Source organism: Mauremys mutica, chromosome 4 (assembly GCF_020497125.1).
Source record: "Mauremys mutica isolate MM-2020 ecotype Southern chromosome 4, ASM2049712v1, whole genome shotgun sequence".
NCBI classification, from domain to species: Eukaryota; Metazoa; Chordata; order Testudines; family Geoemydidae; genus Mauremys; species Mauremys mutica.
This window is the reverse complement of record NC_059075.1, coordinates 92,248,089-92,259,719: the sequence shown is the minus strand read 5'-3', so window position 1 is coordinate 92,259,719 and position 11,631 is coordinate 92,248,089. Positions and strand designations below refer to the sequence as shown.

Below are 11,631 nucleotides of genomic sequence, written 5' to 3'. Positions count from 1 at the left end.
CTCAGCGTTTCAGTGCCTAGGCATCCTGCTGCCTAGTGGAATCCTTAGGCCTGAGATAGGCACCCAGGTTTCCCGTATAGTGCATGGGAGGATAGTTAGGGGCCTAAGATAGGTGCCCTCAGAGGGGAGCAGGTTGTTTGGAGAAGCAAAGGAGCAAAATGCGGAGAAAAGCAGTGGGGCTTAGATTCATAAAGATACTTAGGTGGCTAACTTCCATTGATTTGGGCTTCTATGCTCCTGTCTCTCTTAGGGACTCTGAGCCATGAATTCTCTCCCTCACCTCTTTTTTGGGGAAAACCAGAGAGAGACACCCCTTCCCCATCATTATGCCCAATAGTTAAGGCACTTTGTTGTGAGGTTGGAGACCTGGGTTCCAGTCCCTTTTCAAAATCATGCAGAGCAGAGATTGAAATCTGGGTCTCCCACCTCCCAGGAGAATGCCCTAACCACCAGGCTGTTGAATATTCTGGGGGTGTCTCTCATTCTCTTTTGGGGGAGTTGTTCCACTTTGTATAAATGATTAAATCTCCATTGGAATAGGAAATGTCTGAAACACCAGGCTGTAGAGTCAGTCTGTCCATCTGGTCCAATGCATATTTAATTATTCATACAAAGTGGAACAGCTTCAACAGGAGAGATCGAGAGAGACCCACCCTAGACTATCCAATAGACCTGAACCCAGGTCTTCACCTCCCAAGAGGTTAGGGCACTCTTCTAGGAGGTGGGGAAACCTGGGTTCAAGTCCCTGTATCAAATCAGGCAAAGTAGGAGTTTGAATCTGGGACACACACATGTAAAATTCCTTTCTTTGGAGGTCTGGTCTAGTAGGCATGCTTTGAGAATGCCTACTGGATCAAGCCCTCTGGGGCCATTTCAAGTAATGAAGGAAAGAAAGAAATTATTTGCATCTGTTATTGGGAGGGCTGATTGAGCAGTTTTGGATTCAATAGGAGTTTTGGGTAAATAAGGATTTGTCTGTCCTGAATTCTAGTGCTAGTTTTTTTTTTATTAAAAATAATTAAGCCTGTATTCTATGTGCAAAAATGAATATGTAACTGTGTAAATGAAAGTACACAGTTTGGTTAATTGCACAATATGTGTCTGCACATGCAAGCAATCACTTGATGGTGTTGCTTAATGTGGATACATTTTTTTACACAGGCAGGCAGATTTCAGCTTCTACTCTTGAAAATTTGGTCCTTTAATTCTACATATATTTTGTTAATGGTGTGGAAACATAAGTACTTTTTAAAATTATTGATAATTTATTATTAAGTGCTAACAGTATTCTTGGTGCTGTATAAGACAGAAGACAATACTGGGCCTGATTCTCCTCTGCCCTTGCCCCTTGTGTAACTTCAGTGAGTTCATTAGGGCATGGCTACACTTGCAGATGTAGAGCGCTGTGAGTTAAACCAGCCTTCAGAGAGCGTAGTAGGGAAAGCGCTGCAGTCTGCGGCATTTGCAGCACTTTCAGCAGCATTGGGAGTGGTGCATTATGGGCAGCTATCCCAGCATGCAAGTGACTGCAACGTGCTTTTCAAATGGGGGATGTGGGATGGAATGTGACAGGGAGTGTGTTGTGAATATGTGGGGGGAAAGAGAGTGGGGTTATGGGGGGCTGAGAGCATGTCAGCATGCTGTCTTGTAAGTTCAGACAGCAGCAGACCCCATCCCCCCACCTCTCTCTCACACACACAGCATTCCACACTAATGGCTTGCATGCTGGCTGTCAGAAACAGAGCTTTGAAAGGGCATTTCTGCTTTCCTACAGGAGTTCAAACAATGACAAGAGTGGCCACTTGACTTAAAGAGATTATAGGACGTTTCTGGAGGCCGATCAGAGCGCAGTAACACAACACCTCGTTCACACTGATGCCCGTGCGTTGTAGCCAAGGTGCAGAAAAATGTTATTCCTCTCGCCAAGGTGGAGTACCAGCAGCACTGTAGCTGCGAAGACAGAAGACTCTACGTGCCTTGCCAGTGTGGTCGAGGAGTGAGCTAGGGCGCCCAGGGCTCCTTTATTGCACTGTAACTTGCAAGTGTAGCCAAGCCCTTAGAAGTATTCCTGGTTTGCAGTGGTGTAATTGAGAAAAGAATCACACCTACAATCCCTTCCCCAAGCAGCTCAGGGTGTGTTTATATTATGGTTTTAGTCATCAGATAACAAGGCCTTAGGCACTGTTTCTGGCTCATGTTTTGGTTTCATGACACAAATTGGGAATTCCCCCAGGAGGATCCCAGGTTGTTGTACTCTTTCTCCCCCTTCATCCCCCCATGACCTTTGGAGCACCAGCATAGGGAGGTGCTAAGTGTGGTCCTGGGATTAACTGGTATACTAAGGAGGAGGTGTTGCTAGAGCACTCTGCATTCTGGCTATTTTGGGCTGCTGATATAAAAAATATCTTTCAAAAAGAAGGAAATTTTTTGAAGTGCATCCACTATATCTAAATTACTCCTGTTCCATAAATAAGGCAAAATGCTGGGTAATCTGAGGAAAATACTATAATTTACCATTATCATCTCCACCCCAAACAGGCTGCCCCAATAGTGGCAGTAATATGAATCTGTATTGGTGTGTGAGATCCAGCACTACAAACGATTCTTTGTGTGTAAGAGAGGGGAATAGTTGAGTAAATGAAATCCACTGCCAAATCAGCATAAGGAGCAGTGCTACGTCAGCCCCTGCAGCGACTGTGTTGCCAAGTCTTGCAATTTTATAGTGAGAATTTTATATCATATTTAGTGTTTTACTTAAAGTCCTAGTTCCTGTAGTCAAATGACCATTAGAAAATCTCAGCTTTCATTTTAAAAAAGTAAGTTTATTGCCATCATGGTTGTGGGGAAAAAAGCCCCAAAGTACATTTTTCTTAGGAAAAAAAAAAGAAAAAAATATATACGATTTTTAAGCAATGTTAAGATTATTATTATTTTATTTAGGCTTGAGTCATGATTTTTGAAGTCTTGGGGTTGGCAACTAAATTCTTTTTCATAGGTTGAAATAGCATCTGCAGCCTACCCATGTCAGTGCTGTAGGTTATTTGAGCTACCAGATGTGCATAAACCTGGATCCTGTGTCCCTTCCCTATTTCACACCCTATGTATGTATGTATTTATTATTGAGACTCGAAGCAAAAGATAAGAGAAAAAATTATGGGATATGGTGAGATAGTGATAAAAACATCTTTTGTCCTCTACCATCATTGTACCATCATCCTTTTATTAATACCATATTTATTTTTAACTAATGTGTAATCATTAATGGTTTTATATTTTCTGGAAAAAAGTATTCAATATATCTCTAACTTTAGAAACAAATATAAAAGAAACTGGAAGCTAGCAAGATCTCAAGTTATATCATGTACCTGCTACAAGAATAAATAAGAAATCAAAATTAAATATATTAACTCTAAGCAATAAGCAAGGGATTTCATTTTTTGTCAGATTTAAATATTATTGCCTAATTTCACAGTTTACAAATGGGTGTTTAAATAGCTAAATTATGATGTCATTTTCAACACTTGCAAGTTTTCAGAAAGTGAAAGTCTTTAAAGGCTAAATCTTAAAAGATGATATAAATTTGTATATTGCAGATACTGACTTTAAATATGGATAGAGACTTTAAGACAACGACACCTGCTTATACTTTTCAAAGTTCTTCAGACACACTGCTTTCTATTCATCTGTTAGATTTTAAAACAAGTTTACTAGAGGCAGTAGAAGAACTGCGTGTAAGAAGGGTATGTGTGCTAGAATTATTTTAAACTCCCAATTCTTTGTGTTATTTCCAACGTTTCATTATTCATTGTAAAAATTCCTACTCATCTGTAAAAACAGATAACCCACTTTCATACAAAAGAACACTTATCTGCCAGGATTTTGTATCATAAATATCATGGAAGTTTGTAGTGTGTGTATTTGGGGCATATATTAGACTTGGACAACTTAGTTCTTATGGGTACGTTGGGACAATGAATACAACTGTCACATATTTATCGATCGAAAAATACAATTGTTTACCAAATTAAAAAGGCAGAAATTGCTTATAGTCAACTTTTATTTTCTATTGTGTTTATTTTATTACCAGTATATCCTTCTGTATCAAAAACCGTTTCAAGAGTGACTCATGATGTGGAAAGGTGGCAGACATGTAGACGTACACCCATAACTGAGTCTATCTCAGTCTTTTTTTAACAGATTGATTTACCATTTACCAGGAGGGGTGTAGCTTTGACCTGCTTTTCAGTCAGTGTACCAGTGCTTTCACTAAATTAAAAAAGAAAGCAAATAGATGGTTAGTATCTTTGACATACACAAATAGATTTTTTTCAACCATCTCGTTGGTTATAAACATAGTCAATAAAGGACAAAATCAAACTATTACTTTAGAGATATCATGAGCACTGCCATGCTAAGATATGAGTATTTCTTGATTTAAAATAAAGAAGTAGATGGAGATTCATCTTTAAGTATTGCAATTATGTCTTTATAATTAAAGGCTAATAGTAACACCTATTTTATTTTTCAGTTATATTCCAAAAGATTCTAGTGTACATTTGCTAATGCTTTTCTTTTTAGATTTTCTGAATGATTTTCTTTCTGCCTTTCACAGAAGAAATATACTTTAGTTATTTAATACCTTTGACCTGTTTGACAAAAGTGTATTATAAACATTATACAAAAAATGTTTGCATTGATAAATGTTTACCTTTGTTTTGATCTATTTTAAAAGTTAAATGGCACAACGCTTTTTAAAAATAATACTACATCTGTAATGGCTGCTGCACAGTATCTAAACCAAAAGCCTCCAGGCCCTTGGTTCAATTGCAGTTGTTATAAATTCACCACACCCTAATCACTACGAACTGTGGGTTTAGTCTAGGACAGGAGTTTAGCCCAGTACAGCCATGTTTGCAGTAATGAAGGGAACCTGGAGAATTTTTACTTAGATCAGAATAGCAAACCACCACTTTTCCCCATAGGGATAGTATATTTTGATAGTGTAACAGCCTGCTGCCTGTTACACTATCAGAGTTTTTAACCTCTTTATTTCATTTGGTTAGAGTCATATAACACTATGCAAAAGGTCTCTTGTAAGGTATCATTACAAAGTTTATAATCTACTGAGTGTGGTCATCCTGTTTGTGTAACTATATCACTCTTGTATCTGAAACTAGAAATATGAAATATAACTCTGAGGGCCTATTGTAATTATGCAAAGTGTGGGCCATTAATGGTGGTTTGGAATCTTGATGGCTCCCATCAGCCAGGACAATTGACTGTGGATGGCTCTGTTTGCAGGCAGGCCTTCTTGTGAGTCAGACTGGGAGGAATGAAGGCTTGGAGTCTCACAGGAAATGTGACTATGTCACCTGGTACTGAAATCCATTTTAGGGTGCTTTTCCATTTTGGGGGGGGGGGGCAGACCCAAAGAGACAAAAGATTCATGCCTTGTGCCAAAGCCATATAAGGGGATGGAACAGAACAAAGGGGGCGGCAATCATTAGAAATCCCCTAGCTACCACCTGAGCTGGAACAAGGGCTGTACCAGGGGAAAGTATTGTGTCCAGACTAGGAAGGCATCCAGTCTGTGATAGAAGATTATTGAAACATCTCTGACAGTGAGATTTTATCTGTATTCAGTTTTCTTACTGTATTAGGTTTAAATTTGCATGTTTTATTTTATTTTGCTTGGTAATTCACTTTGTTCTGTCTGCTATTACTTGGAACCACTTAAATCCTACATTCTGTATTTAATAAAATCACTTTACTTATTAATTAACCCAGAGTATGTATTAATACCTGGGGGGGAAACAGCTGTACATATCTCTCTATCAGTGTTATAGAGGGCAAACAATGTATGAGTTTACCCTGTATAAGCTTTATACAGGGTAAAACAGATTTATTTGGGGTTTAGACCCCATTGGGAGTTGGACATCTGAGTGTTAAAGACAGGAACACTTCGAGGGGCTTGGCTACACTTACGGTTTGCAGCGCTGGTAGTTTGCAGCGCTGGTCATCCAGCTGTGTAGGAGCAGCGCTGGTGTGTGGCCACACTCACAGCTACCAGCGCTGGTGTGTGGCCACATTTGCAGCATTTCCAGCGCTGTTGGGAGTGATGCATTATGGGCAGCTATCCCAGCATTCAAGTGGCCGCAACGTGCTTTTCAAAAGAGGGGGGGTGGAGTGGGGTCTAGTGTGACAGGGAGCGGGGGGAGAGAGAGAGTGGATTTTTGGAGCCAACACTGTGTGTTAGCTTCCTGACTTGAAAAATCAGAACATTTTTCCGACCCCTTAGTCTTAACTCTTAATTGCAAACAGCCTGCAGGCAACAGGACTCCCCACTGTTTCCCTGCCTGCCTCTATTTGATTGTTTACAGCCAGGTACAGATGATCACAGCAAACAGGAGCTTTGTTTGTTTTTTAGATAGCAGCAGCGGCAACGGAGGAGCTCCACAGAGCTTGTTCACAACAGGGAGGAGGATCTCATTTGATTGTTCACAGATTGATCACAGCAAACAGGAGCTGATAAACAGCTCCGGTAGAAACGGAGCTCCGGAGGTTCACAACAAAACAAAGAGAGGCTGCATAACAAAACAAAGGGAGTAATTTAGTTAAAAGCATTCTGGGATATCTCCTTATTCCCTGGAGGCCAATAAAAGCGCTGGTGTGTGTCCACACTTGATGAGCAGCGCTGGATCACCAGCGCTGCAATCGCTACACCCCAACCCGGCCAGGTGTACAGCCAGCGCTGCAGCCAGGGAGTTGCAGCGCTGGATGTGCCTTGCAGGTGTGGACGGTTACTAATTGCAGCGCTGGAAAGCCTCTACCAGCGCTGCAACTTGCAAGTGTAGCCAAGCCCTCATCAGTTGCTTTCAGTTAAGTCTGAAGCTTTGGGGCATGTAGTTCAGACCCTGGGTCTGTGTTGGAGCCACCCTGCCTCAGGCTGCTTCCTCTTATTATTACTCCAGGTTTCCTGGGTGCCAGCAGCAGGGGCGGCTTTAGGTATTTTGCTGCCCCAAGCACGGGGCAAGGCTGCCTTCGGCAGCTTGCCTACGGGAGGTTCCTGGTCCCGCGGATTCGGCGGCACGCCTGCGGGAGGTCCGCCGAAGCTGCGGGACCAGCGGACCCTCCGCAGGCATGCTGCCAAAGGCAACCTTCCTGCCGCCCTCGCGGCGACCGGCAGAACGCCCCCCGTGGCTTGCCGCCCCAGGCACGCGCTTGGCGTGCTGGTGCTTGGAGCCGCCCCTGGCCAGCAGCAGAAGCATTGAGAAACCATCTCCCTGCTTTCATTTCCTGTGCCCATACTGTGGCAGCCCCTAGCTGCTGGGAAGACTAATTGTAGGGAAAATCTTGCTCAGCCCCTGGAACTTTGATATGGAGCATGCTTGGAGCTGACAAAATCTTAGTAGAGTTAGCTGTCAGCCTTTAACACATCTGTGTTGAACATGTGCAAATTGTGATTTTTGAGAGGCTTATAACTTGGCCAAATTTCAGTTAATTTTTACATGAACAGCAAAAGCCACATCCGTGTCACCAGCATGTCATCCCTTGTGTCAAATTTCAAGCCCGTGCTCCAAAGCTTGGAGGTACAAACTGTCTTTTTCCCTAAATTGGTCTCAGAAATGGTGGAACTATTTAGCTGAAACTTAAAAAAAAAACAGACTGAGGCCAACATTGTGTAAAGTTTTAGTTTGAACAATTAAAGTTTGGCAAAGCTATAAACAAATGAAATCAGGGTCTTACAGTGGAGAGTGTTAGGCAACCCTAACTGTTGGCGATGCTACCAGCTTTGCCTATAATATTTTGTACTGTATATGTTTTGCTATCATTCCCTTTTCACATTGCTTTGCTGATTATTTACTGAATATAACCATGATTTCAGTCTCCACTTCTTCCTTCCACCTTTATGCTGCCATTTAAAAAAAATACTTTACTTCTTCTGTTAACTTACTTTCACCCTCATTAGTAAGTCAGAAAGGCTGGATTCCTCTTCCCATCATCCCTAACCTTTCCACTTGATTTATTGAACACTGGCATAAATATATGGTTCCTGAATCTTAAGAACCCTCATCATTTGTTTAGAATCAGTGATAGGGAGAGGCAACTGGATGTAGCTTTCTTGTTAGTAAGTGTTTAAGTTTATAGCTGATCTCTGTTGCTAGTTAATTAATGAATAGCCAGGGTGAAATCTTCTGTGTGCCTTCTTAAGTGTACTAAAAAAATTAGGAAACACTTCCATTATGCACAGCCAGAATAATAGTTTTCATATGCAATTTATCATTTGCATGTGCAATTAATGTTCTGCATTAAAAATACAGGGTTTTGTGCCTGCAAAACAGATACTCTTGAAAATTTTATGGGAGCAATCAAAGAAACATTTTGAAAACGTGGCCTTCAGTGTACCATGATAACTGAATAATAATTATAATATCTGAGAGACCAGGTAGGTGAGGTATTATCTTTTCATTGGATCAACTTCTGTTGGTGAATGCGTCTAGCTTTTGAGCTGTACTGAGCTGCAGAAGAGGTCTGGTAAATAATTTTGAAAAACAGTTGAACAAATATTTAAACAGATATGTTGTGAGTTCAGATTTTAAGGGAAGGGGACAGGCAAACTGCTTGTCCTCTTTCCTTTCTAAAATGTCCTATGTTCATACACTTAAGACTCTAAATATCAGTACAGCTTCATTTAACATTGTATACAACTTCTATATCAGATTGTAACTACTGTAAAGTGCTACATGCTGTAATAACAGAAGGAAAGAAGTTAAGAAGTATAGGCAGAGGAAGAAAGTTATTAATAAGATTTAAAATGAGATGGAGCCTCAATGAGGCAGATAGATACAAGAAAGCTATTCCAGATGGTAATAGTTACAGAAAATATTGTTCTTTAAGTAGTGTCCCAGCGGGTGCTGCACTTCAGGTGCTCATCTGCCTTTTGAGTCCTTGATCAGAGATTTTCCATTAGCAGTATTCATTCTGCCCACACATGCACTCTATACAATTTCATGCTGTTCTTTGAGAATATGTAGGGCTGTGTGGGTGAACCGTCTTCAGTTCCTTCTCTATCGCCTCAGCCTGGGACAGAGCTCTAACATGTCCACCTCATGGGTGCCTCAGCATGTTTTATAGTTACTGTTTAGTTAGTTCAGTGTTAGTTGTTACAGAATTAGTTGGATGTAAGAAGTTTGTTTTTCCTCTCTCTCTTTTTTCTTTCCCATTTTTTTCTAGGGAGCTTATTTGGCCTGTCTGGTCATGCCTTGCTGTCTTGTTGGGAGGCTATCCCAATCACTGATGGCCACTCTAACTGTGTCTGTTGCTTGAGAGAGTCCCATATCTCCCCAAAGTGTAACTTTTTCCTGGCTCTAAAATCTAGAACTCAGAAGAATTGGAAGATCAAACTGAAACTGCTGCTGATAGAGCACATCCTTTGCCCAGCTTCTGAGTCAGGTCAAGAAATTACCTCCTATGCGTCTGTAATTAGACAGATCCAGTACCACTTTGGCTAAGGTCTCACTTAAGAAGGGGAAGATCTTGGACGACCCAGGGAAGGCTCAGAAGAAAAGGAGCTCAATCTCCCAAGAAGCTCTGATCTCCTGCTAGGTCTGTGGTGTCGAAGGGCTTGACCTCTCCACTCAGTACCTTGGTGGTGAAAAACTCTTCCTTCAGTACTAGCAGAACAGGGAGATCCTGAAGCATTTTAGAGAAACCTGCACCAGTAAGGCCTCAATACCACCTGCCTCCAGAGCAGCACCATCTATTTCAGAGTTACCAATAGTGCCTTCCCACTCAGCTCTGTCGGTACTGACAAAATCAAACTCGCGTCTTTGACCCTGGCACCTACACTCTTCAAACCAATGCCCAAATCAACTGATGTGTTGTTACCGACCCACTCAGTACCGCAGAATTCCATGACTCCACGGACTTGTCAGTGTTAGATGAGCCAGAGACCCCATAGGTGTAGTTTGACTTCTATATTTGGGGGGTGACTCCAGTCAGGCCAATGGGGGGGGGTGACGACAAATTCTGTGCCTGCCCACAGGGATGCTATTTCAGATTGGAGGAGGGACTTTAACTGTGATTCAAGAGGCTATGTAGACAACTGAAAACTCTAGTGTTTTTGTAGATAACTTAGAAATATCTGACAGGAGCATCGTATCTAATTCCTATATCAAGAAAGAAAATTAAATCAATGTTAGACCCGCTCAGCTCTAATACTAACAAGTTCTGACATCTTGTGGCAAGTCACTTATGAGACACTGGTGAGGTTTAAAATCATAGTGTATATTCTTACTCAGATACTTTTAATAAAGTCAGAAGGGACCATCGTGATCATCTAGTCTGAACTCCTGTACATTGTAGGCCACAGACCCTCACCCACTCACTCCTGTAAAAGTCCTCAAATCATGGTTTAAAGACTTCAAGTTACAGAGAATTCACCATTTACACTAGTTTAAACCTGTGAGTGACCCCATGCCCTATGTTGCAGAAGGTGAAAAACCCCCATGATCTCTGCCAATCTGATCTGGGGGGAAATTCCTTCCTCACCCCAAATATGATGATCAGTTAGACCCTGAGCATGTGGGCAAGACCCACCAGGCAGATACCTGGGAAAGAATTCTCTGTAGTAACTTAGCCCTGGTCTATACTTTGAGTTAAGGTTGAATTTAGCAGCGTTAGATCGATTTAACCCTGCACCCGTCCACACGACAAAGCCATTTTTGTTGACTTAAAGGGCTCTTAAAATCGATTTCTGTACTCCTCCCCAACAAGAGGATTAGCGCCGAAATTGACCCTGCTGGGTCAAATTTGGGGTAGTGTGGACGGAATTCGACGGTATTGGCCTCCGGGAGCTATCTCAGAGTGCTCCATTGTGACCGCTCTGGACAGCACTCTCAACTCAGATGCACTGGCCAGCTAGACAGGAAAAGCCCCGTGAACTTTTGAATTTCATTTCCTGTTTGGCCAGTGTGGCGAGCTGATCAGCACAGGTGACCATGGAGTCCCAGAATCGCAAAAGAGCTCCAGCATGGACCGAATGGGAGGTACTGGATCTGATCGCTGTATGGGGAGATGAATCTGTGCTATCAGAACTCTGTTCTAAAAGGTGAAATGCCAAAACATTTGAAAAAATCTCCAAGCGCATGAAGAATAGAGGGTATAACAGAGACCCACAGCAGTGCCATGTGAAACTTAAGGAACTGAGGCAAGCCTACCAAAGAACCACAGAGGCAAATGGCCGCTCCGAGTCAGAACTCCAGACATGCCGCTTCTATGATGAGCTGCATGCCATTTTAGGGAATGCCCCTACAAATACCCCAGCCCTGTGCGTGGACTCCATCAATGGATTCTCACGCAACAGGGATGCGGATTTTGGGGATGAGGAAGATCGCGCACAGCAAGCAAGCAGAGAAATCGTTTTCCCCGGCAGCCAGGAAATGTTTTTCACCCTGGATCTAGTACCCTCCCAACCCACCGAAGGCAGGCTCCCAGACCTAGAAGGCGGAGAAGGGACCTCTGGTGAGTGTACCTTTGTAAATATTGTACATGGTTTAAAAACAAGTGTTTAATTATTAATTTTCCCTGGAGATTGAGATGCACTCGCGGCCAGTACAGCTACTGGAAAAG

General features: G+C 42.1%; 1 protein-coding gene across 1 annotated transcript in view; it reads left to right on the top strand.

The window, feature by feature from the left end:
- Positions 1 to 3,608: 3,608 nt before the first annotated feature.
- Positions 3,609 to 11,631, top strand: part of CCDC73 (coiled-coil domain containing 73) — a 137,004-nt gene continuing 128,981 nt past the window's right edge. Inside the window, exon 1 of the mRNA XM_045012380.1 lies at positions 3,609 to 3,740. Coding sequence (XP_044868315.1) covers positions 3,609 to 3,740 — 132 coding nt within the window. The remainder of the gene's footprint in view (positions 3,741 to 11,631) is intronic.